At 43.6% G+C, this 27,419-nt stretch overlaps 1 protein-coding gene across 3 annotated transcripts in view; it reads left to right on the forward strand.

Moving 5' to 3' along the window:
- The first annotated feature begins 509 nt into the window (after window positions 1-509).
- SLC25A37 (solute carrier family 25 member 37) overlaps window positions 510-27,419 on the forward strand; it is a 65,563-nt gene continuing 38,653 nt past the window's right edge. Inside the window, exons 1-4 of one of the 3 annotated variants that reach the window (XM_081960810.1) lie at window positions 510-595; window positions 15,742-15,919; window positions 17,630-17,694; window positions 20,582-20,910. In XM_081960810.1, coding sequence (XP_081816936.1) covers window positions 20,611-20,910 — 300 coding nt within the window. In that variant the 5' untranslated portion in view covers window positions 510-595; window positions 15,742-15,919; window positions 17,630-17,694; window positions 20,582-20,610. Of the gene's footprint in view, window positions 596-7,577; window positions 7,630-8,470; window positions 8,488-15,741; window positions 15,920-17,629; window positions 17,695-20,581; window positions 20,911-27,419 lie in introns of those variants that run through there. The other 2 variants (XM_081960808.1, XM_081960809.1) reach the window with 2 other exon arrangements.

The following is a 27,419-nucleotide window of genomic DNA, read 5'->3' on the forward strand; positions in this document are numbered from 1 at the left end:
GAAATGTTGTCGGTGCTCCCGGATGACGAAGGCACAAAAGCAACTGGGGAACGACGAGAACCTTCCTGCCTCTGCTGGATTTCCCGAGCTCCTCGCAACTGCAATATGCAGTTGCGAGGAGCGCGCAAAGTCCAGCAGAGGCAGGAAGGTTCTCGTCGTTCCCTAGTCACTTCCGAGGACTGCGGAGCGCGAGCCGGCGGAGCACGCTCAGGAAGGCGGGGAATGGGATCACGTGTGCTGGAGGCTGAGGCAGCCTGAGCCTCCAGCACACGTGGTCCCATTCCCCGCCTTCCTGATGACGTCACCAGCCTCACCAGCCATAAACCTCACCACACGTCACTGTTGGCCATCCTCTTTCTCTTCTTTGGAACAAACATTAATGTGATTGTTTATTTCTTAGGTTTGGCCAAATGGTACAGTGGTCCATCTTTGATACTGTATGGAATTTCTGCTGGCCACTTGAAGGTCAACTGTGGCTGATTAACAAGCTCACAAGGAACTCTAGAACATTCTGGAATGTAGGGGGAATAATCTTCAGCGCTACTCAGAAGGAGACACAACATATCTACAATTGGTGGTCTATTCCCCAAGCCAGGTGAATTATTTTCTTTTTCTTTCTTTACTTAAGGATTAATTTCAGTTGTTTCATAAGAAGTTAGACTCTAATACCTCAGCATATACATATTTTGGCTAAGCTCACACTTTTATTAAGCCAAATCAAGATTTGATGGTTGGCTGGCTTATTGTTTGTTTGTATTTTTTTTGCGTTGCTGTGGTTGGTAAACCATGACTTGGTATAATTTGTGAATCTAGCCAATGGTGGCTTAATGGACAAACCCTGATTAAGTCAATGATAATTTAGAATGATGTGTGGAACAAGTTTTAAACAACATTGTATAGTATTTTACTTACCTGAACACGTGGAAAATCAGTCATATTGCTACTGCTCATTCTGCTGAGTGTGATCCTGGACTTATGCTATCCAAAAATTTATGCTGATGGGGCCACTAACTTATAAAGAAAGATGGTGGAAATACATCGGTAGGGCTTGATCTAATACACTTTTCATTCCACTCTTCATTCTGAACTTGTTACGAAACATTTGTCCAAGCACAGAAATGAAAGGCGCTAACATGCTAATCCATAAAAGAATACAGAATAACAGAGTTGGAAGGGACCTTGAAGGTCTTCTAGTCCAACCCCCTGCCTAGGCAGGAAACCCTACACCACTTCAGACAAATTGTTTTCCAACATCTTTTTAAAAACTTCCAGTGTTGGAGCATTCACAACTTCTGGAGGCAAGTGGTTCCACTGATTTATTGTTCTAACTGTCAGGAAATTTCTCCTTAGTTCTAGGTTGCTTCTCTCCTTGCTTAATTTAAAAAGATTGGTTTTGACTTAGCATGTTACGTGATCTCACGCTTTTTAGTACAACATGGTGTAGAGCAGGAGAGATTAAATTGTAGATTTTACCAGGCGCAGCAAAAAAATAGCATGATCATGTCCCATTTTGGGGGGGTGGGCCGGAGAGCTGGCTGCTGGTTGATCAGGAAAGATGAAAATGGACTACCCACGTCTACCCTAGGGAGTGTATCTTTGTGAATCCTACTGGATCTGCAAGATAAAGAGGGCAGGTTTATTTCTCAGAAAAAAATGTCCTCCCTCTAGGGTGCTTCAAACCGGCCACACCCACTTTATCAGACCTAATCCATGGCCGGTTTTAAGAACCAGCAACTCAAATGTCTCCTGCCCATTTAGAAAGTCACTTGAGATAACGTTGGCTTTAGCCTTCTAATCAGCTGAGAAGAAACTGCCATTTGGGGTGGGGGGATGGATGGTACATGCCCAGCTCCACCCTGCTTGGGCCAGAAAGAACAAGGAAGAGGGAACAGAGGCTTCCATTGAGTTGGTTGGAGACGTTTTCCCTGGTAAAATGTCTTGAATGACAGCTCTGCTTCTAAGAGACATTTGAGTTGCATAATTCCATCTCTAGGTTGAATGGCTGCTGTATAAAATTATATCAACTGGTGGAAGAGACTCTATTCTATTCCACTTGTTCAGTCAATCAGTTTATTACAGTCTTATACCAGAGATCAGAACAAATAAAAACGCTCAATAAATATACAATTTAAAATTCTAGTATAACATAATAAATAACAAGTAAAATCTATAATAAAATCAGTCTGTCAATTGCACGTCGTGTAACTATGATTAATATTGTTGAGGAAGTCATGGTGACTAATTCTCCACCCCTAGCTGAAAACATTGTCTTATAACAGGCAGACAATCAGTTCCTCTACCCTGTTTTCTACCCGAATTGGCACCAGCTCTCCAAGATCTCAGACTGGCATGGGTATTTCCTAGGTCAGGCACCCCACATCTGGATGTCACCTGGACATCCAGATTAGCATATGGTACTTTTAGGAAACTCCTAAGGCACAAACACTCCAGGAAGCTCCACCGTGGCTCAAATACTTCTTAAGAACTCTGGCTTTGGCAGAGAAAGTTGGAATCTCCTTTATATCACTAGGCACCAAATTGCTCTAGGCCATTATTAGAGGAAAAAAAATATATCCCCAGACTCCTTGTGTCTAACAGACATTTTAACAGATTTTCCCATTCAGCCAGAATGTGGCATACTGGTCTGGTTATAGTGTATTGTGTGAATATGGCTACTGTTTTGTTGAGCTGGATTGAGGATTCAAATAGGAGCAATTTTCACTTTACAACTTGTCCCATCAGCATATCTTAGAGTTCTTGGTAATGAACAGATCATAGAACAGAATAACAAAATCGGAAGGGACCTTGAAGGTCTTCTAGTCAAACCTCCTGCTTAGGCATGAAATCCTATACCATTTCAAATAAATGGTTACCCAATCTCTTCTTTAAAACTTCCAGTGTTAGAGCATTCACAACTTCTGGAGGCAAGCTGTTCCACTGATTAATTGTTCTAACTGTCAGGAAATTTCTTCTTAGTTCTAAGTTGTTTCTCTCCTTGATTAGTTTCCACCCATTGCTTCTTGCCCTGCCTTCTGGTGTTTGGAGAATGGATTGACCCCCTCTTCTCTGTGATACATTCTTCAATATTTGGAAGACTGATATCATGTGCCCCCTTGTCCTTCTTATCATTAAACTAGACATACCCAGTCCCTGCAGCCGTTCTTTATATGCTTTAGCCTCCAGCCCCCTAATCATCTTTGCTGCTCTTGTCTGCCTTCTTTCCAGAGTCTCAACATCTTTTTTACAGTGTGGCAACCAAAACTGGATGCCGCGTTCTAAGTGTGGTCTTACCCAGACCAAGCTCACACGGATCTGGAGATCTATGACAGATGGGGATAGAGAAATTTCCACTGCTTTCTATCTTGTTTTCGTAATCTAAACCACTGCCCAGATTATTTGTATATCTGAACATACAGGTGTGTTAGGAGGAAAGGAATGCACCCATGTATCCATATCAACTTATCTGAATCAACTTATCCGCATCATCTCAGAGGAAGAATGTAGCAACATCTTTTAGCATGCTGAGAGCATGGGAAAGTAAGAATTCTGTTACCTTTAGACATCTGGAAAGGGTTAGGTCCCTTCTCCTGCTACATGGCATGTTCTAACTCCTCACAGCCACTGGCCTCAAACTCATATACCTCCTTCAGCAATATTGTCTCAAGGTTTTGAGTCTTCATCAAGCGATGTAAGCAGGCTTTTGAACGGAGTTAGTCCCGTGCTACTATGAACAGCATTATTGTACCTGACCTCAGTGAAAGGCAGCAGGTCTGCCCAATTGGACTGCTGATAGTCCACGTAGCACCTCAGGTACTGTTCTACAATGGCATTCAGTCTCTCTCCCCCCCCCCCATTGGTGCTCGGATGAAAGGTTGAGCTAAGGCCCTGGGATGATCCAATGGACCACCGGAACTTCCTCCAGAACCTAGCTGTGAACTGGATCCCTCTGTCTGAGATAATTCTTTGTGGCACTTCATGCAGGTGGTAGATGTGCTTTAGGAATGGTTTGGCCAACTGCTGGGCCGAGGGTAGTCTGCTGCAGGGTATGAAGTTGTCTGCTTGGAGAATAAGTCTATTACAGTCCTGATCAACGTGTCTCTCCTACTTTTCGGCACCTCCACTATAAAGTCCATTGCAATTTCCTCCCATCGCCTTGTTGGCTCTGCTACCGGTTGCAGCAGTCCGGGTGTGGGCGAAGGTGGTGGTTCTGATCGTTTCTTCATGGTTGCGCAGATGGTACAACTTTTCACATAACGGTCCACGTCTTTCTTTATGCCGGGCCACCAGAATTGCCTCCATGCAAACCCTGACACAGGCAAGTATGCAGAGAAAGAATGCCAACTGAAGCCCATTCACTGCACCCTTTCAGTCCCGTCGTGTGGTTTCTTATGGGCAAATGGTTTAACCCCCACCCCCATCTCCCCACAAGGGAGGAGAAGCAACAAAGGCAGCCCTCCGATCATTTATGGAGGATGGGAGCTTGGTAAGGGGGCCATGATTGATAGGTGTCCTTCCAGGAGTCAGAAAGTAGAATGAAGCAAGAGTTGGACCAGTGTGAATCTAACAGTCCCACTTTGCACCTACAAAGCCTCAGAAGTCCAATCCATAGTTTATTGGCTTGACTTCTCAAGGCTCATGCGAGTCTCGGAACCTCATCATGACAGACAGGAGTTGAACTAAGGACTGATACAGATTGCCCAGATCCATAGAAAGGCCTAAGACTGTGATGGTGAACCTATGGCATATATGCCAGAAGGAGCACACAAAGCCATGTTGGATGGCATGCGTGGAATCCCCCATTCCTCTTCTGGGTTTCTGGCGCGCATGCATGCATGATGATCAGCTGACCTTTGGGCATGCATCAGTGCCGAAACAGGAAGAGTAGGTGACACACTGATTGTCACATGTGCTTGCGCACCAGTAACCAGAAATTCATTTTCCGATACACGCATGTCCCTTGGTGGGACAGCTCTTCTCCCGGGTCGCATCCCAGACGAACGTACGGTGCCGCAAAGGTTTGCCCTCACTGGCCTAAGACTTTTGCTATCCTACCCTACTTATATAAATTCCCTCTCCAATGAAGAGGAAGTAAGACAGGAATATTGACTTAAGGCCAAGAATCACACACATATTTTACGAGGGAAAGGGTTCTGTGGGCGATGTCAGGTGACTTACGCAACCACATTCCAGAGAGCAGCAGCAATTGTGTGTCCTCTTGGCAAATTAAGGCACATTTCTCTGGCACCAAATGTCGACCTTAAGTGTTTGCAGCGTTGAACCAAAAACTGAAGATAACCCAGCTTGACGTTTAGGTTGAATGGCAGAAATCAGCTGAGAGAAATTGGACCAGTCACGCTCCCTCTTAGCCTAACCTTACCATGTTGTTATTCTGGAAGTAAAATGAAAGGGAGTTCTTATTCTTAATGCCCATGGAGATTCTCAGTCATCCAGATCATGGTTGTCCCAAAGGGGCATTTTTCAAAAGGTAACTGGACTTTGTTTTTCCCTTGAAGATGTTTCGCTTCTCATCCAAGATGCTTCTTCAAAACAAACTCCAATTGCCTTTTGAAAAAAAAAACGCCTTGGGGTTTTATTCCTGATATTATGAAGAAAAGACAGGATATAAATCTGACAAAAAGGGAAATGGAGAAGGAAATAATCTGAGGGATTTGAGAAAAATGTATCCGCAGTGTATGCACATCCAGCATGTACATTTATAGAAATGCTCACCTATAAAGAAGGAAGGCCCTGAGTACGTAACTGTGTACATAAAAGAACATGCATTAATTTAACAGCAGCGTCCTTGGTGCTCTCGATTTATATCAATTGACAGCAAACAACACCTCTGCCTCAGCACATTTTGAGGCAGAGGTGAAATCAACTTACCTTTGCTACTGGTTCGCAAATGTGAGCAGGTGCGCAGGACCTTCCCCGCATGCGCAGAGCGTCAAAAGCGGGAGGTGATGATGTCTGGCTGGGTGGGCGGAGCCTCCCTCTGCCACCGCTACTGGTTCGCCCGAACCGGATAGAACTGGCTGAATTGCACCACTGTAAGTTAGAGTAATGAAACGTCTGCACGAAAACAAGGAAGCTCAAAGAGTACCCAGGACCCCTCAGGTCAACCCTGAGCTACAAATATTCTCCTTTATTGGTAACAACAGGGTAGTTTTGGTAGCACCTACTCATGGGCATCAAAGCTTCACCACCACCTCCGTGGAGCCAAATCTTGCCTCAGAATGAAGTAGAACTGTAGCCTCAGATGGAAATAATTGCCGGATTTCAAATAGCCAAATCTCGAAATCTTCATGTCCAAAACTCTCTGGTAAACTGTACGCCTTGCGACAATTCAACAGGAACTTAAATATATATATGAAACAATTCCAAGGGTCATTCAACAATTACCGTAGTTTTTCGGACTATAAGACACACCGGTGTATAAGAAACACCAAGATTTCGAAGAGATAAGTAAGAAACAAAGGTTTTTGTCCTCCTGGCCCCCAGGAGCACTCTGCAGGCTTTAGCAGGGCTGAGGGAAGGCAAAAATGCCCCCATTTTTGCAAAAATGGGTGGAAAATGGGGCATTTTTTGCAAAAATGGGGGCGTTTTTGCCTTCTCCCAGCCCCGCTGAAGCCTGCAGAGTGCTTCTGGGGCCTGGGGGAAGGCAAAAATGCCTCTGTTTTTGCAAAAAAGGTCTGTTTTTAGCAAAAAATGGGATGTGGGGGTGAGGCCAAAAATGGCTATATTCAGTGTATAAGACGCACCAATATTTCCACCCTCTTTTAGGGTGGGGGCGGGGGGAAAGATGTGTCTTAAACTCCAAAAAATACAGTAGTCAAAATATATTTGCAGCTTTGTTAAATGAACAAACCACAGTCATGTGATTCCCCAAAATCAACTCTAAGTTGGAATCCAACAACTCACTCAGAATCAAACAAAGTAAAACATACCATTAATAGCAATAGCCATAGTACTTAGACTTACATACTGCTTAACGGTGCTTTATAGCCCTTTCTAAGCAGCTTACAGTGTCAACCTCTTGCCCCCCAACAATCTGGGTTGTCATTTTACCCACCTTGGAAGGATGGAAGGCTGAGTCAACTTTGAGCCTGGCGGGATTTGATCTGCCAAACTGCCAGCAGTTAGCAGAAGTAGCCTGCAGTACTGCACTCTAACCACTGTGCCACCACGGCTCTGTGTCTTTCCTTTGCCAAGAGTAAGTCAAAATTTCATGCATTTAAAAACGATCAATTGCCATGGTTTTCCCACTACTTTTTAGAAGGTTCTTTTATTTAACACCACTGTAGATTTGTCTTCCTACACATACCAATGTACAGGTTCATCTTTCATGCGCATGCATGATATTCATTTGGCTATACAAGAAGGCACCTCAGTTTTAGCAAAAAGTACATTGTTTGCAGGTATGCATATGACTGACATACTATCCTTCGTAGTGTTTGTAGAGCCGGTTTGGTGTCGTGGCTAAGGTGCTGACTGGGAGACTGGGAGTTCTAGCCTTGCCTTAGGCATGAAAAACTGGTTGGGTGACTTCCGGCCATTTACCGTCTCTTAGCCCAACTCACGTCACAGGTTTATTGCTGTGGGGAAAATCGGAGGAGGAAGGAATATTAGGTATGTTGACCATCTTGAGTTATTTATATAAAAATGAATAAAGGCAGGGTTAAAATAAATAAATGAAGTATAATGTTACGTCCACTTTCCTTCCCTTCTGTCAATCTATTTACGGATTTATAAATGGCATTATTATTTCCCTCTTCATGGGAGAGGAGAAGGATCAAAATAAGTATCTGTTGAATGGCAACTTCTGAACTTATAGGAATCAAAGGTACACCAAGAGCTACATGGCCAGAACGACAAGTCAGAAAATATAACTATCTCCAAATTCAGCCTCTGTCTGCCTCTGGAAGTGTTTTACGCTTCTCCTTGGCGCAATTGTTGTTATCTGTGGAATGTGGTCTTACGAGTGCCATTAAACACTTTCTGGGTAGTCTCCTCATGCTGTCATTTTGCATGAAACGGGGGAGAAAAGAGACACTTATGACTTACGGTTTTGACGATTAGGAAAAAAAATACAGTAGTAAGAAGGGGGTGGGGAAAAGAGAGCTTTCTTTTGTAACCAGTTTTGTAATGACATTTACAACGGCTGCAAAGAAAATAGAAAGCTGTTTTTCCGTTTTCATTTTTTGTTTCCTTTTTTGCACTTTCGTTCTGTTTGGCTTTTCCTTTCTTTATTTTACACTAGATTTTTGTTTTTTAATCTTTTTTTTTTTAGAAACTCTTCATAAAATTTTACTTTGGTGTGTGTGTGGGGGGGGGGGAGTCCACACCCCCTACCGTCATCTCAAGTTGCCGGTCTGGAGATTGTGCAATTGCTTCACTGCACATTTTAAACTCATTGGTTGCACAACCGCAGTGCCAAAGAGCGTTGGTCTAACCACGTGGAGTTAGGTTAAGATGTTGCAGCATGAGGTTGGTGATTCTCTGGCCAGACAATTCTACTTCCTTTCCTTGTCTGTCTTCCAGTTTCCCTGTTAACAGTCAACCAGTATCTGTGACCTCTAAGGGCACTCAATTCTTCTCAGGCTAGGTGAGAGGTTACCTGTACTTTTTTTTTTTCAATTGGGTTATGGATGAGGGAGCGTTTTCCTTGTTTTTCCACTTATTATTCCCCCTCATCTCTTTTTTCTGGAAGGTGCCCTTCAAATCCAAATTAATGAGGACCTCTTTCTGTTCTAAAAGCTTTCTGTATTAAAAGCTGGCTCTTAGGAAAACTGAATTTGCTCGCAAGAACCATGATCTTTCAGGGGGAAAGGGGGAAACGGTATAGACACTCCTTGACCTACAACCGTTTGTTTTGTTGTTGTTAGTTGTGAAGTCGTGTGTGACTCATTGCGACCCCGTGGATAACGTTCCTCAGGGTGGTGGGATTCAAAATTTTTTACTACTGGTTCTATGGGCGTGGCATGGCTTGGTGGGCATGGCAGGGGAAGGATACTGCAAAATCTCTATTTCCTCCTGATCAGCTGGGAGTCAGGAGGCAGAGAATAGATGGAGGCGGGGCCAGTCAGAGGTGGTATTTACCCTTCTCCAAACTATTCAAAATTTCCACTAATGGTTCTCCAGAACTGGTCAGAATTTGCTGAATACCACCGCTGCTCCAGGCCTTCCTGTCCTCTACCATCCTCTGGAGTCCACTTAAGCTCACTGCTTTGGTGACTCCATCCAGTCACCTCATTCTCTGACGTCCCCTTCTCCTTTTGCCCTTAATTGTTCCCAGCATGAGGCTCTTCTCCAGGGAGTCCTTCCTTCTCATTACGTGGCCAAAGTCTTTGAGTTTCCTCTTCAGGATCTGGCCTTCTAAAGAGCAGTCAGGGTTGATCTCCTCTAGGACTGACCGGTTGGATCACCTTGCAGTCTAAGGGACTCGCAGGAGTCTTCTCCAGTACCAGAGTTCAAAGGCCTCCATTCTTTGGCACTCAGCCTTTCTTATGATACAACTTTCACAGCCATCCATTGCAACTGGGAAAACCACAGCCTTGACTATGCACACTTTTGTTGTCAGGGTGATGTCTCTGCTTTTTAGTATGTTGTCTAGATTTGTCATAGCTTTCCTCCCCAGGAGCAAGCCTCTTTTAATTTATTGGCTGCAATCCTTATCTGCGGTGATCTTGGAGCCCAGGAAAATAAAATCTGTCACTACCTCCATCCTCCATAATTTGTTTAGTGACCATTTGAAGTTACAACAGCACTTTAAAGATTCACGTATGACCATTTTTCACACTTTCAACCATCGTAGTACCCCTATAGTCACGGGGCTTATATTTGGATGCTTGATAACCGGTTTATATTTATGACGGTTGCAGTGTCCTGGGGTCCCGTGATTATCTTTAGCAGCCATCTGTCAAGCATAGTCCATGGGGAAAGCCAGATTCACTGAACAAGCGTGTTAATTGAGCATCTGCAGTGATTCACTTAACAAACGTGTCAAGAAAAATAATCGAACGGGACTAAAATAACTTAACACATTTCTCACTTAGCAACATAAGGGCTTAATTTTCTTCTCGTCTATGAAGATTCTCAGTCCTCTGGGTCATGGTTGTCCCAAAGGTGCTTTTCTAACAGGCAACTGTGCAGATATTATACAAAGGTTACGTACAGGCATGAGCAGCAAACTGCCATGCGCCTTAGTAACCAATGACCTCAACTAACTATGAGCTCACCTAATTAGTAGAACCAGGCACTACCAGGAACTATTGTGTGATGTGAGATTCTACCCTGGCTGGGATGGTCTTAGAAATTGACGAGGAGAATAAGCCAATAACGACGCTGTTGTTACCTATGCTTTTGCTTTGCTTGTTGAAACTGTAGAAAAGCCAAATAAACTCTGCGAAGGCAGACCGACATTTTGGACACCTGCTATGATGGATTTCTGAGTCCTACACAACTGGACTTTCTGGTTTTTAAAATGTTCTCCTCTATACTCCCCTGCTCCAATTCTTATGAAAGCTGCCCTCTACATAGTAAAGGATAGGTAGCACTTCTACTGAAACTAAATTTGCATTTCTAATATGCATTGTTAAATATAATGATATGTTTAATTTGATTTTTTTTAAAAAGGTAAAGCAGTCCCTGTGGACTTTACTAGTGGTTGGAGGCGGTGCTCATCTATGTTTCGAGGCCATTGAGTCATTTCCGTGGTCATGTGGCCAGCATGACACCATGGAAGGCTCTTATTTTCCCACCATAGTGGTACCTATTTATCTACTCACACTTGCATGCTTTCAAACTGCTAGATTGGCAGGAGAGATTTGATTTGGAGGAGTGGGGAAAATCTCTGTGATCTTCTGAAGTTACTTTACTTATTCTTAGGCCTAAGATGCAGAAGGGATGGTAATCACAGGATCCTTGTCTCTTTAAACTATGGTGGCTATTTAAAATCCTACCTTTACTACCTTGAGAGAAGGGAAAAATCTTAAGTCAAAAATTCTGCTCTGCAGAAGCATCCAACTGCACCTGGCACTTAACTGAAGTTTATTCATTGGGGCCAATGAACAACTTCCTAAAAATTTTCTGTGTTCATTTGATCTAACGTTGGACATTTTGGTCACTTGTTAGTGTTATTGTCTTTAAACTTCCTTTTTTTATTGTCAGGCATTATGAAAACTTCCTCTTTAATGTTGTGCTGATAGTGTAGGATTTGAGAATAAAAGTCACCAAACTCTTATTCAGTATTTTCTAATTTCTGTACCTGCTCATTGAATAAGCCCTAATGAAAAATGCCTTCTTGTATGCACTTAAACATATTCTTAAAGGTGCTAGTCGTTCCCAACTCTAGGGGGCGGTACTCATGTCCATTTCAAAGCTGAAGAACCAGTGCTGTCTAAAGACATCTCCATGGTCATGTGGCTGGCATGACTCAACGTCGAAGGTGCAGGAAGCACTATTACCTTCCCACCAAAGTGGTTCCTATTTTTTACTTGCATTTTTACATGCTTTCCAACTGCTAGGTTGGCAGAAGCTGGGACAAGTAACAGGAGCTCACTCTGTTATACGGTGCTAAGGATTCGAACTGCCGAACTGCCGACCTTTCGGATTGATAAGCTCAGTCCATTAGCCACCGAGCCACCTTGTCCCAAACATATCTTAATTACATCTTTTTTTTTCTATCTGGATCTCATGTTTTCTTTGCCACATCCGCAGTGCATAAATGAGATATTTTTAACATGGTTCTTAACTGAACTGGTGGTCCTAATCATACATCATTGTGCACGGACATTCATGTGCAAAATTATGAACAGATGAGCAAGTAAGTATGTTTTGATCTATCCACAATTTTAGATTGTTATATGTGTGTCTCCTTTAAATAGATACATGACAACACATCTAAAATCTTGCAGAATTCTAGCGTTTGGGTTGCTCCAGTGGGGAGAAGAACAAATTTTGATAGATCAAGGATGTCATTTTTGGATTCTGGCTTAGATAATCATATAGTTGCTGATGGGAAACAAGCGGCAACAAAATAAGTTGTAAATAACCAATTATTAAAGGCAACATTTTAAACCAGACATTTTAAAAAATGAATAATTCTTTTACAAATCTTTTTCATTGATGATATATTTAAAAAACAATGTCCCCTACTTTGTGATGTGTTTATAATTATGAAAATTAGTAGTTGTTCTAAGAACCTGGGCCCAGAAAGCAACATACATTTACCTCCAGGCCATAAGTGGTATTCAGCAGGTTCTGACCAGTTCTGGAGAAATTTTGAGTAGTTTGGAGAACCGGTAAATATCACTTCTGGCTGGCCCCACCCCCATCTATTCTCTGCCTCCCAAGTCCCAGCTGTATCCTTCCCCTGCCCCGTCCACCAAGCCCTGCCACGCCCTCCAAGCCACGCCCCATCCCACCCACCAAGCCCCGCCACGCCCTCCAAGCCCCACCCACAGAACTGGTAGTAAAAACATTTTGAATCCCACCTCTGCTCCAGGCGTTAAATTCGGTTTTAGAAAATATTGAACTTCTGTACTCTTCTTCCTTTTTAAAGGGCGGTATATAAATTCACAAATAAACAAACAACATAACGAAATGCAGCAGCCTAAACTGTTGAGCACTGAACAACAGCTGCTCAGATTCACATGGAACTACTCCATCATTTTGAGCTGCAAGGTTAAAGAGATTTGTGGCGCAATACAGCTTGAAGGCCATTAACATAAACTACATTCAGTTGAAAACTAAATATATTGCATTTGGATAAAAGCACAAACAGATGGAGGTCTTTCATTCTGAAGCCACACCGAAGTCTTTTTGCTAGGTAGCGGCCACACAGTTGGGGATTTTCAGTGTCTCGAATGATTCAGCAAGTCATGCCGAGTTGCCCCTCGGCTTACGTTGGGCGGCATGCCATGCCGTAGAAGTGTGGAAGTTGGTGAGAGAGAACATTTTCTCAATCCATTTCTCGTAATTTTGCTTGCAAAAGTAAACTCTAGAATCCAGACAATTTGAACTGGTGACCTTCCTTGCCCAATGAATAATAGCATCCTCTTTAGATTATCTTGGCCCCCATTTAACCCAGGTTGGCATAACACCAGAGACAGTGGAGTTTCTAAAGGCCATGATGGTTCTCTACTGGAGAAAATTTATTATTAGGTACACAAAGTGTTAAGGGGACGAGGTGGCTCAGTGGCTAAGACGCTGAGCTTGTTGATCAGAAGGTCAGCAGTTCAGCAGTTCGAATCCCTAGTGCCGCATAATGGAGTGAGCTCCTGTTACTTGTCCCAGCTTCTGCCAACCTAGCAGTTCGAAAGCATGTAAAAAGGTAAGTAGAAAAATAAGAATCACCTTTGGTGGGAAGGTAACAGCGTTCCACGAGCCTTCGGTGTTTAGTCATGTCGGCCATGTGACCACGGAGACATCTTGGGACAGTGCTGGCTCTTCAGCTTTGAAACAGAGATGAGCACCGCCCCCTAGAGTTGGGAATGACTAGCATATATGTGCAAGGGGAACCTTTAGCTTTATACAAAGTGTTAAATCACAGCTGCTTCCCCAGAACCTTAATGCATCAGATTAGTGCCTGACTCAATTGTTATTTCCTCAAACCCCCACAACTTCAACCTTAAACTGTCTACCGTAGACCTCACCCCATTCCTAGGAGGTCTATAAGGGGCATGCATAAGCGCACCAGAGTGCCTACTGTAGCTGTTCTACTGTCCCTATTTGTACTTATTTCATGTGCTCATGTCCATGTTTGTACTTATACCCGTTATCTCGTACATGTTTGACAAACTAAATAAATAAACAAAATAAAAGTGTATATGCAGATCCAAGCAGTGTGGGCATTTCATAATTGGCAGATAGAAGTTTTGTCAATGTATATATTTTCTAAGTGCCAACCATGATTTTGGGGGGTACGGCACTCAGTGGAACGGGTGGGTTCTGGCCGGCTTTACTGTCGGTTCGCTCGCGCTGACATGCCAGTTCAATTAAAATTGTTCTGCTTATGCACAGAACTCAAACACTAGATGACGGCGGTGACCGGGGAACCAGTTCGGGGGCATGGCAGGCCTGGGTCGTTGCCGCTTTGTGTCCTTTTCCAATTCTTTGTGTAGTATCCCCCTGGCATTGCCACATCATTTGTCCGCACTTTCTTTTTCTCAGTCAAGAGTTATATCTGGTGTACTATGGCTAAGATTCTATCAGTCCATATTCAGAAATCCCACCATATTTTAACCTGCTCGTTTCGACTACTTTTTCAACTATGCGTTTCCAGCAATTTTTTTTTCCATTTCTGCCAGATGATAATTTTGACAGATGTTCCAGTGCGTCATTACATCAAGCGTGTTAGGTTGTTTAGAATCCATTTGTGCAATCTTCCTGCACGAGCTGAATATAAGACCCCCAGTTTCTTCTGCTTCTGTGTACAATCTGTATTTTAATCCTCTGATAGTTTTTCAATGTTGGCCTTGACTGCATTTGTTCAAATAGCTTGCTTATTCTTGACCAGCCAAAATCAAGCCTTTGGTTTCTTTTTTTTTAAAATGTTCCAGCCTGTAAGGCTGCCAGGTTTATCTTTATCCATTTCCCCCTCTTTTGTAGAAATATTACCACTTAAGAAATATTACCACTCTAAGAATTAAGATTAGACTTAATCCTATGTTCCAAAGAATTGTTTGCAGTATTAGTATAGGAATTTTGAATGATATTTTTAGGGCTAAAGATGGGTGAAAATATATAAAATAGAATGAAAATATAAATAAATGAATTCATACCCATCCCGAAAGTCAATCTAACTTAAGAGGCAAAGTCTTCCTTCTGCCAATGGGTGTTAGGCAACACGGGAATGAATAAGTATTCTCCTGAACTCAGTGGGGACTGAGAATTGGGTCTAGAGACCCCCAATAAGTCCAAGAAGACTTAAAACTTTACTACAGGAAGTCCTTGATTGACAACAATTGAGCCCCAAATGTGTATTGCTAAGCGAGACAGTTAAATGAATTTTGCTCCACTGTATGATCTTTCTTGCTACAGATCTGAGCCAGTTGCCAAGTGTCTGAATTTGGATGGCGTGACCATGTTGGTCACCAAATGTTGCAAACGGTTCCAAGTGGGAAAAATGCCCACAAGACACATTTTAAATGTCATTATAACTTCACTCACCGAATGAACTGCTGTAATTTGAGGACTACCTGGGCATGGCTAGTCTAGGGAAGAGAAGGACCAGGGGAGACAGGGTAGCATCTTCCAATACTTGAGGGGCTGCCACAGAGAGAGGAGGGGGGCAAACTATTCTCCAAAGTACCTGAAGGCCAGATAAGGAATAATGGATGGAAACTGACCAAGGAGAGATTCAACCTGGAAATAAGGAGGAACTTTCTGACCATGAGAACAATCAACCCATGGAACAGAAGTTGCCTTTAGAGGTTGTGGGAGCTTCATCTCTGGAGGCTTTCAAGAAGAGGCTGGACTGCCATTTGTCAGAAATGGGGTAAGGTCTCCTGCTTGGATGGGGGGCTGGACTAGATGACCTACAAGTTTCCTTGCAACTCTGTTAATCTAATCTAGTTGGTTGTTGTATTTGCATCCTTTCCAGCATGTATTTCAGTGATACAATCTCCATCCAATGCCTCTGGAAGTCAGGCATGATGGAAAGGGATTTTGTTTTTACTGCTGGCACCAAGAGGATGGAACTGTCCTAACATGGGGTTTTTTTCCAATTCTTCTTTTCAGATCATTATTTCCTCTTGCAGCAATCTTTTGAAGTTTGGCCACCTTCCAAATGTTGTTGGAATCCACGTGATTTCTGATTATATGAGCTGAAGACTGGCCAGAGTTGGAGCTCAATGTTTGGGAGGATTACATTCATTGAGGATTGAAGGTCTCTTCTGGATTCGCTGCCTAAAGAAATGTGATTTTACGGTTTTAAGGATTAAATAGGATAGATGATAGAGAGGAGAGTGACACAGATAGTCCTCAACTTACAACAGTCCATTTAGTGATGGTTCAAAGTTACAACGGCACTAGATAAAGTGACTTACCATATTTTTCGGAGTATGAGACGCACCTTCCCTCCCAAAAAGAGCATGGAAATGTTGGTGCATCTTATACACCGAATACAGCCATTTTTGGCCTCCAGAAACCCTCGCATCCCATTTTTTGAAAAATGGGCGAAAAACAGGGCGTTCTTCATCAAAACGGGGGTGTTTTTGCCTTCCCCGACCCCCCAGAAGCACTCTGCAGGCTTCAGCAGGGCTGGGGGAAGGGAATAATGCCCCCGTTTTGGCGTTTGTGCCTTATCTCAGCCCTGCTGAAGCCTGCAGAGTGCTTCTGCGGAGTGGGGGAATGGCAAAAACTTTTTTTCCTTACTTATCTCTTCGAAATCCTGGTGCGTCTTATACACGGGTGCGTCTTATAGTCCAAAAAATATGGTACGTCCGTTTTTCAGAGTGACCACCTTTGCAGCATCCCCATGATCAGGTGATTAAAATTCAGACCCTCAGCAATTGGTTCATATTTATGACGCTTGCAGTGTCCCGGGTCATATGATCCCCTTTTGCGACCTTCTGATCAATCAAATCCATGGGGAAGACAGATTCACTTAACAATCGGATGACTAACTTAACAACTTAACCACACAGGTTCACTTAACCACCGTGGCTAGAAACTTCATAAAATGGGGCAAACCTCACTTAACAAATGCCTCATTTAACAACATACATTTTGGGTTCAGTTTTGGGCTCAGTGGAGGGTTACCTATACGATGTAACTTTAGAGAGAGAGGTTAAAATATATTTGAACTGATCACTGCTGTGAAGAACTTTGAAAGACTTCTTTGTACATTTTTCTTTTTCAACTTCATTCTTGCTTCCTCCCTCCCCTTCCCTTTCTTTTCCATACTTAATATTACATGCAGGGATGTATAATTATATAAAGATAATGATGAGAATAGCGGGAAATTGTAACCAGGTTTACATCTCGGCCAAAATTAGGCTGGGGGAAGTGTTTAAAAGCACAATGACTGCATATGTATACTTTTCTGTTATATTGTTTTCTTTACTAAAAAGGAGAATACAGGTTAAAATTAAATATGTATATTGAAAAGGAATTATAAATACCATCAACATAAAATGTAGCTCGCTCAGAAGCTGAAATAAATGAGATGAAGAGTGGGAAGTAGAGGAGAAAGGTAAGGGAAGAAGAGAGGGATAGGAGAGGGCAAGAGGGGGGGAAGAGGAGGAGAGAAATGAGGAGTGGTAAGGGGAGGGAGGAGAAGGAGAGAGGAAGGGGAAGTTGAGAAAGGAAGGATGACAGAGGGAAGAAAGGAGGTAGGGAGGGGGAGGAGAGAGGGAGAAGAAAGTGATGAATAAAGTACAAATATGGTATATGGAGAGCAGAAGAGCCAATAATTCGTTTTTGGGAGTTGTTGGTAAGATGAATTGATGTAAACATTTAATAATACAATATAATGTTGGTTATGTAATAGTATGCATGTGATTATATGTTATGAAAATGAAAAAAGAAAAGAAAACTTCATTTAAAAATACTACTTTGCTAAAAACTTTGTTTTTATCTTCTCATTTCAAAGCTTTAATAAAAATTATACCTCTTTTATCTGCAGGTAGCCTGCAACTTATAACCACAATAGAAGCCAGAATTTCTGTTATGAAGCAAGGTGCTTACTAAGTAAGTTGGGCCTGATTTTATGACCTTTATTTGTCGTGGTGGTGAAGGAAATTGTGGCAGTTGTTAAATGAAGCATATGATGATTAAATGAATTGGCAATCCCATGACCCCAGGGCTTTGCCAATGTTTTAAATACATATTGGTCGCCAAGCACCCAAATTCTGATCATATGTATTTAGTTATTGAATTTATATTACCGGCTATTTGCCCACGGCGACTCAAGGTGGCTTACAGAATATAAAACCACATTTAAAGCAATAAAAACTAACAAAAAGAATCAAATAAATTAATATAGTACAATATAACAATATGTATAGTGTGTGTGTGTATGTGTGTGTATAAAGTGTTATGTCAAAGCACCTGGTATGCCCAAATATGGGAGGGAGCATACTGCTTCCCTTTTGCCTTTCAGCTCCACCCTTAAAATCCTCTTATTTCCTTGGCTCAGCTGATAAGGGAGGAGAGCTTGTGGCTTAGAGGTTAATATAACTGCCTATGTAAAAACAGCCCAGGTTCGAATCCCAGTAAGGGTATGGCTAGTTGATGAGAGTTAAATAGCTTGAAATAGAGCTATACTAGTTTCATTTCATTTATCAGCAAAAATGCTATATGTATGTAGGTATGTATGTATATACACATACATACACAATATAATATAATATAAAAGGGACATGGCAGCTCAGTGGCTAAGATGCTTGTCAATCAGAAAAGTCGGCAGTTCAGCGGTTCGAATCCCTAGTGCCTTGTAATGGAGTGAACTTCTGCCAACCTAGCAGTTTGAAAGCTCGTAAAAATGCAAGTAGAAAAATAGGGACCACCTTTGGTGGGAAGGTAACAGCGTTCCATGCGCCTTCAGCATTTAGTCATGCCGGCCACATGACCACCGAGACGTCTTCGGACAGCGCTGGCTCTTCAGCTTTGAAACGGAGATGAGCACCGCTCCCTAGAGTCAGGAATGACTAGGACATATGTTTGAGGGAAACCTTTACCTTTCAATATAACAAAATCACCCCCCCACCTCCCACCCTGGCGACAGCAGATCACACAAGCCATTTAATGGCTTCCATCCCACTCTGCGTTCCCCAGGCCCGCTGGCAGAACCAGGTCTTCAGTGCCTTCCAGAAGAGTATTAGAGTGGGGGCCGTTCTAATCTCTGGGGGGAATGATGTTCCAGAGAGACGGAGCCACCACAGAGAAGGCCCTTCTTCTGGGTCCCACAAGGTGTATCTCCCTCGGGGATGGGACCCACATTCCCTGACTCCCCACTTTGATGGGTCGGGGAGATGTGACCAACAAGAGACATATGAGGATTCTGTAATAATTGTAAGTGCGAGGGCCAGTCGTACGTAACTTTTTTCAATGCCATTGTAACATTAAACAGTTATTAAATGAATATTTGCAAGTTGAAGACTGCCTGTATATAAAATAAACATTTGGGTGATTTCCTGGTGGCCCACCCATTTAAAATCAATCTTGCCAAGCGGACACCATAAATATGGTTTTAGTTCCCACCACTTTGTCCTTGGAGGTTTTAGTGATTAAACTGACCGGAAAATTTAGTATTGCAAAATTGTTTTGCTTATAACTGCTAACTTTTATTTGGAGTCACGCATCACAAACCAGAGTTTGTTGAATGAACCACCACTGACCGAGTTCACTTAACTGTGCCAAGAAAACCACAAAGAACGATTTGAACATTTTTGTTTCAAACCAAACAAGCCACTCCGGGGTATGTAAAAATAAACAAATTACTATATTCCGAAATGCTTTGGGAGAAAGAGGGGCCTGGATTGTTTTTGTTATTTATTATTGTATCTCCTGTGTTACTCTGTATGCTGCCTTAAGTGGTGAAAAATGAAAACAGTATAATTATGTTGCAATGAATGGTCAGATGATTAAACAATCTCGTTCCCTTCTGCGACTTGCCAGTCCTGGGTTACTGTGATGAATGTTTGGTATTATGATAGATTTTTAGTCCTTCAACTTCCAATGGTGACCACTATGCTTCTCTTGAGTGTAATATAATTGATAGCACATGGAAAGCATGAACTAACTGACAAAGCTATTTGAAGAGATCAGAACGTTGCAAAAGCTGCCCAGTTGTGGTTTGTTCAACAAATCAGGATTCCATTTATTCCTGCGAGCGGGCTCTTGCATCTTGCATTATTATTTGTGAAGGTCTCCCAATTCAATCACCCACCCTCGTTCGGCTCAAACGCCTCTTTATTAAAGCAAGGAAGGCGCTTTTGCAAACCCAGGGTGGCAAAGCAGAAGAGAGCCCAGGGGATCCCGGATCGAGTGGATCGAGAAAATCCAGGCCCTTGGTCCAGGCATTGCAGGCCGGCTCAGCTCACGCATGCCTCAACTCTCTCTCTCTCTCTCACACACACGCATTTTTCCAACTCGTAAACTAACAAGAACCCCCCCCCCCCCCAAAAAAAAAAACCCCGCTCCTTTGCGCTTCCCGGACTCCAAGCCCGATTGCCATCCCCGTCCCGTCTTTGCCAGGGCGGGCAGGCGGCCCAAGGAAAGCGCAGGCCTGGATCCCGCCTAGCCGGCGCAAGCACGGCCCTTTGCCTTCCCGAGGATTTGCTGGCAGGACTGTAAGTCACCTCCAGCACCCGGCCCAGCGGCTGGCTGCCAGGAAGCCGCGGCGGCAAGGAAGGAACCCAGCTTGTGCCAATGGCGCACCGGGCGCTGCGCTTTTACGCGCCGCGATTGGCCGGCGGCTGGCGGAGCGGGGAGGGCGGGTCGGGGGCGGGGGGAAGCGTTACTTTCCGAAGTGAACTTTCTCTCCCCCCCCCAACCCCACCCCCACCCCGTCTCCTCCCTCCTGCCCTCCCTCCCTCCCTCCCCGCCTCCCTCCACGGTGTCTCCCCTCCCGCAGCGGCCGCTTCGCCTTGTTTTTGCGCGCGGATGGAACTAAGCTGCGGCGTCGCGGGGAGGAACGGCGGCGGCGGAGGCTCCACCATCGGCGGCAACAGCAGCAGCGGCGGCGGCGGCGGGCAAACGCCGGCCACGCCGGCCAACCTCACGTCTTCCTCCTCCTCCTCCTCCCCCTCCTCCGCCGCCGGGCTCCTGATGGACGGCGAGAGTCCCCGCGAGGAGGACTACGAGAGCCTGCCCAACAACGCCTCTCTCTACACGCACATGACGGCCGGGGCGGTGGCCGGCATCCTGGAGCACACGGTCATGTATCCCGTGGACTCCGTCAAGGTGGGTCGGGGGGCGAGCAGAGGATTTTGGGGGTGGGGTGGGGGGTGGGAAGGAAGTGGGACGCCTGGGCCAGGACAGGAGAGAGGCTTTCCTTTCTCCTGGCTTCCTGCTTGGCTGATCTTTGCCGGACTACAAAGCCCATCACTGCAGCCGGAGAAGGCGAGCCTACCCAACGCGTTTGGCTTGGAGAGAGGGGACCCACTCCTAGGCGTTCTTCTCTGCTTCCCCAGTTCTTCTTGCACCTAATGTTGGGGCTCCCTTTTTGGCATTCCTACCGGGGTGCAAGAATTCACTTGACTCCTGTAAAATATAACTTCAGGAGAAAGAAAAAACAAAAACCTGGGTCTCTGCAATTCTACAAATTGTAGCTAGGGATTGCGAAATCAGCCTGGCAGCTGCGTTTGGGACAACCTGATTCTGGGTCGCCCCTGCTCTGCTCCAGGCTGGTTTCCCTTGCTTCTCCCCCCCCCCCCCCCAAAACAAAAAAACAAAAAACCACAGATCTGTCCGGCCACTTTTCTTGCACTGATCTACTTCTGCCTTGAGTGTCCTCTCACAGCTCTCTCTTGGGAAAGGTATACACATTGGCCCTGGGGCCTTGCGATGATATATAATAATCACATGTGTTGCTAACTATGGGGTTGGGAGTTGGGGTGTTTCCAGATGTGGCAGGTACTCTGGAGCCCTTCGGTGGCTTCATGTAGGTTTGATGGGTGATGCGATGCTGGCCTTTTCTTGGCCAGAGGGAGGGAGATTGGGCTCAAATTAATCCCAAGGAGCCCTTCGGTTGGAAACACACTTAAGAGATGCTGATTGGCCATTCAGCAGATCTTTGACAAGCGCCTGGAGAAGAGCATCAGCTTCATCCTAATTAATTGGTCATTATTAATCCCTGGCAATTAAGAATTAACTTTGTTAGAAGGCCAGCAAAGACTCTTGCTTTAATCTGCAGCTGTCGTAAATTTGTAAAGAGCTGATACAATGCCTAGAAATACTCTGTGTAGACGTCCCTGAGTAGCATCTACGTGTTGAACTGGACCCCAGATCTGGAATAACTGTGATCATAGTTTCCTGACCATCCACTTTCTTTTAATTCAGTATTTCTCAACCTTGGCAACTTGAAGATGTCTGGACTTCAACTCCCAGAATTGAATTGTCTGGACTTCAACAGAATTCTGGGAGTTGAAGTCCAGACATCTTCAAGTTGCCAAGGTTGAGAAACACTGTTTTAATTGGAAGTGGTCTCACAGATTGCTTAATCATCTTTCCTACTTTGCTGATCAGAGGGCTGATCTCTGATATCTCCCTCTCTCCCCCCTTCTCTCTCTCTCTCTCTCTCTCTCTCTCTCTGTCACACACACACACACACACACACACACAGACACAGTTTGCCCATCTGGCATCAACGGGTTCCTTCAAAATATTGCTGAAGGTTGTGTAGTTGTGTGAGTTGCCTTATCCTATTTTTGGACCCGTACAATTAACGTGTATGTTTTAGGCCTTGTCAGCATAGTCTTGAGAAGGATGATTGATCGGAGCTTATTCCCAAGGAACCGTTTATGGCTCTGGGTCCCATAAATGCATTTTCTTTCTTCTTTTCTTTTCTTTTGGAATAAAATGCAGATGGTCTGAGAATGCAACTTCAAATTGTGATGTAGTGGATTCTGCAAGCTCTTGCCCCAACCCATCTGCTGGGCATCAGGTTGGGAAAAAAATGATCTGATATAGTCAGATAATTTTTAAGGACTCACAGCCCAAACTAGTGAAAAGACAAACTATCAAGTCAATAACTTCACTGCTACTGGTTTCCAACCCAGGCAATTCCTGGTTGAGCAAAATTGGGGTAGATTTCTGAATTGCTTAACTTAGGCTGAGTTCCCTTTGCATCAAAGGAAAAGAATTTTAACAGATTAACAGAGTTGGAAGAGACCTTCTAGGTCATCTAGTCAACCCCCTGCTCAAGCAGGAGACCCTACACCATTTCTGACAGATAGCAGTCCAATCACTTCTTGAAAGTCTCAGGTGATGAAGCTCCCACAAGTTCTGGAGGCAACTGCTGTTCCATTGGTTGATTGTTCTCATGTTCAGAAAGTTCCTTCTTATTTCTAGGTTGAATCTCTCCTTGCTCAGTTTCCATCCATTATTCCTCGTCTGGCCTTCAGGTGCTTTGAAAAAAGCTTGACCCCCTCCTCTCTCTGGCAGCCCCTCAAATATTGGAATGCTATCATGTCTCTGCTGGTTCTTTTTTTCACTAGACTAGCCAGCCCAGTTCCTGTAACCGTTCTTCATATGTTTTAGTCTCCAGTCCCCTAATCATCCTGGTTGCTCTTCTCTGCACTCGTTCTAGAGTCTGAACATCTTTTTTATAGTCCAAAAAAAAATCAATGCTTTCTTCATCTAGCTGCATTTTTGCAATAGTGGCAGTTAGGTATGTTTACATATCATAACTCCTCCAGCATAATGCGGTATGAGAAAACAGCTTAGCTTCTACCACGGAAATGCCTTTGCGTGGATGGGCAACTGCGTGGAGCCTGATAACACCATGGGCGTAGGTCCGGTACTACAGCTTTCATTAAGAAAAATGTGGCAATGTGCTGCTCAGTTGCATCAGGAAAGGCCTTGAGGTTTGCAGGTGGATTTCACCTGGAGCTCAGGACAGGGATAGGAGCAGGAAGTCATGTTGTTGTTCTATTCTCCTCCCTCGGCTGTGCCGTGCGGTGCGTGGTGAATCCGGTGCTATGAATTCCAACACTGGCTTCAGGAATTCCTCCCGTCACACCACCTAATTCTGGGGTAGCTGCTAGAGCAGGTTGTTACCGGGTTGAGTTCTCAGCAAGGTGAATTACCTGTGCATGAGCCACTATGCCACAAGATATGTGCCCGGAGCGCTTGCGTTTTTCATCCAAAAACAGGTTACGTCGCTTGGCTGGTTGAATTCGGCATTCGTAACTCTTTACCTGGATCCTTCCAGCCGTTGATCCAAATTTGGGAAGGTTGGCTCAGCTGCAAAAATTGAGGACGCTTTAAAAGTATTTTGAATTTGGGGGGTTTCCTCTTAACGACATGACTCCAGGGAATCTCTTTGGAGTTTGCTCATAATTTAGGAGGGGGCGTGTGTCGTCTTCCAGTAATTCTGTGCTCACCCCTCCCCTTCTCAGTTTAAGAAAAGCAGGTGGCATATTAAATGTGCAGTCTTGCTCCTGAGGTCAGAGTCCCTTTGTATCCTTATTGCAGTGCCTCTTGTTAACAGGAACAGTCTGTTTCTCTCTTCCAAGTATCAAGTTAATAGCGAAGCTCGTTCAGCCGGGTAGCCAACCTGTGGATTAAGCCCGTGAAACACCTTTGTGATGAGGGAGACATAATTGGCCGAGGGAGTGGGGGAACCCACCAGGGATCTGCTTTGCTGTTAAAATTGCTGACACCATGTCAGTCTTTTCAGGGTGACCAATTGAGCAGGAAACGGGAGAGTGCTGGAATTCAACCACAAACTTTGGGGGGTGACAGCGTGTATACAAAAATGGCATTTGTGCATAAGCTGGACGATTGAACATGTGCGTCGAGGGCCTATTTTTCCTCGCCACTGAGAATCTGAGGTCCAGTGGTGGGATCCTGCTGGTTTAACAACCGGTTCGGTGAGCGCATGCTTTGCACATGCGCGGTTTTAGTAAAACTTACCTTCCATGTTACTTCTGGGGGGGGGGCAATCCGTTCTGCTGCGCGAATCAGCTGAGAGGATATAGGTAAGTAATGCGCAGGGGCGGGCCCACCTGATCGTCCGGGCGAACCGGTTTGCTCCCCAGCTGATCGTTGGAGCTACCGATTCGTCCGAACTGCCTGAATCCCACCCTGGTTGAGATCTCATCCCCCAATGATCTAAGTCACGCTTTGTGGGTTTGGGATCAGGTGTGTTGTGTGAACCCAGCTAGTTATGGCTTATTGCAAGGTGTCCAGACACGAAGCACACCCAGAAGTACTAGTGTTATAGTAAGGTTATAGTAACAGAATTTTGCAAGCCTGAAAGCACATCTGTTCTCCTCCCCCCCCCCCCTTTGTCTTTACAGTCCAAACTGCAGAGGGTCTTTGCTGAGATATTTTGCTACATCCTCATTCCTTCTTTGGACTCAGCTACTTCTTATCTGACCGTTGTCTAGTCTGGGTCTCTTCCTCTTGCCTCCCAAGGTCACATACCATTACATAAAGTATTATTCAACAACCTGTGGTTGCCATCGTACAAAGCAGGTCGCTGCTTTAGGTAGAAGGGTTTCATAATAGTTGTCACAAGCAGGTCTAAAAAGAAACCGAATGATGATAGCGCATGAGATTTAACGTCGGCCTAACCGGCGAATTAATTTAATTGCTGAGATTTTTAAGTGTTGCCTCCATTTGTTCATTCTCTCCTAGGCCTGCCTAATTTTAAGGATGATCGGTTTGAAATCGGCTAGCTGCAGATCAGGAGTGTCCAACCTGGGCAATTTTAAGACTTGTGGATTTCAACTCTCAACTAGCCATGCTTGAAGTTGGAAGTCCACAAATCTTAAAAGTTGCCCAGGTTGGAAACCCCTTGATCTATAATTATTGGTACAAGATAGGCTTATTCTGCGGTAGGATTAACCCCACTTCAGGGTCAGATGATATGGTAAAGTACTAAATCTAGAAAGGAGAATGGAAAATTTAATTTTGGTGACTTGTGCAAAAGGAGAAAGATAGAACGATGTGTGTAAAGAGCGTGGGTTGGCTATTCTTTTTGATCTCACCATAATTCCTTGTGCCAACTAATTTTAGCCAGTGATGGGATATGTTTTAAAGAGAGCGTTCAAAATATTGTAAAACAATGTGTACAAAATTGGGCAATACCCGAATTCTGATACTAGAGTATTCTCTCCCCCCCCCCCCACTTAGCAAATTTAAATGTTTTTTTTTTGAAAATCCTTAAAAGAAGCATTGCCAAAGGGGATCATGAAAAAAACACAGACCATTTTAAGCATACCCTTTAATTTTTCCAATATGGTGATTAGGCAGGCTTAAAAGATTAAAGATTGGTAAAAAAGAAAAGCTACTTGAGGTTGAGGGAATTCTCTTTGTCTCTACTTACATTACAAATTCCAGCCGCATACTTACACAGGTATTTGCAAGCATTTGAGGGCGGTTTGAGTGGAAGTTTGGTAGGTCGGAAAAATTGTTAGTGGAATTGGGGCAAATTATATTTGTGTAACATTAACTTGAATACAGGGACTAACATGGTAATTGTCAATGGGTGTGAACCATTTGCAAATTTATTCTGTTCCCTTTTATAATAAATATTATAAAAGCAACTATTTAGCTGTTACTGCAAAACAATATTTAAAATTACAACAAATTGTAACAAAGCTTAGGTCAGGTTTCTATAAACAACTCAGGGTTTTATTTGGGGCTACCTAGAATCAACTCACACACAAAAAATTCTAAATAATAAATGCAAACTAATAATCTGAAATGAGGCATCTGCTGATTTGGAACACAAATATATATGTTTTCAAGATTGGCGACACTATTTTACAAAAAAAAATCCGTTTGATGTGATTTTATTTTCTATAATATTTTAAGGATACAGAGTGTGTTGGAATAAAGTTGGTTTACGAGTTTTCTTTCCAGTGTATTGGTCTTGCAACTGGTGGCTATTAAAATAGAATACAATAGGGTAACTAGGGTAGGGTACAGTAGGATAGGATAGACTGAATAGAATAGAATAAATAACAGAGTTGGAAGGGACCTTGGAGGTCTTCTAGTCCAACCCCTTGCTCAGGCAGGAAACCCTACACCACTTCAGACAAAATGTTTATCCAACGCCTTCTTTAAAACTTCCAATGTTGGAGCATTCACAACTTCTGGAGGCAAGTTGTTCCACTGATTAATTGTTCTCACTATCGGGAATTTTTTCCTTAGTTCTAAGTTGCTTCTCTCCTTGATTTGTTTCCATCCATGGCTTCTTGTCCTGCCTTTAGGTTATTTGGAGAACTGTTTGATCCCCTCTTCTTTGTGACAACCCTTGTGATGTTGGAACACGGCTATTATGTCTCTTGTAGTCCTTCTTTTCATTAAACTAGACATACCCAATTCCAGCAACTGCTCTTTATATGTTTTAGCCTTCAGTCCCCTAATGGTTTGGTGGGTGGTACAAAGCCAAGCCGCAGATGAGATTCCTTTAGAATGTTTTGTTGGTTCTTTGAGATTTGACAGCAATAAAATTAAAAACAAAGCAACAGCACCCCCCCCCCCCTTTTAAAAAGTTAGCATGCCATTCTCATTTGATTCACCTCCCAACTGCAGCTGATATACCTAGGCCTTCTTTTAGATTCTGATTTATATTTTTTCTTCTCTTTCCTTCTTTGGACACTGTCTGTTGTCCTTGTATTTATACATTAGTTATTCAATTTATATCACCGCCCATCTCACGTGGGTGTAGGCGACTTACACAATTAAAACAACAATTAGAAATGAAAACAAAATGAAAGCTATTAATACAATGAAAC

Source organism: Natrix helvetica, assembly GCF_964273705.1.
Source record: "Natrix helvetica genome assembly, chromosome: 8".
NCBI classification, from domain to species: Eukaryota; Metazoa; Chordata; class Lepidosauria; order Squamata; family Natricidae; genus Natrix; species Natrix helvetica.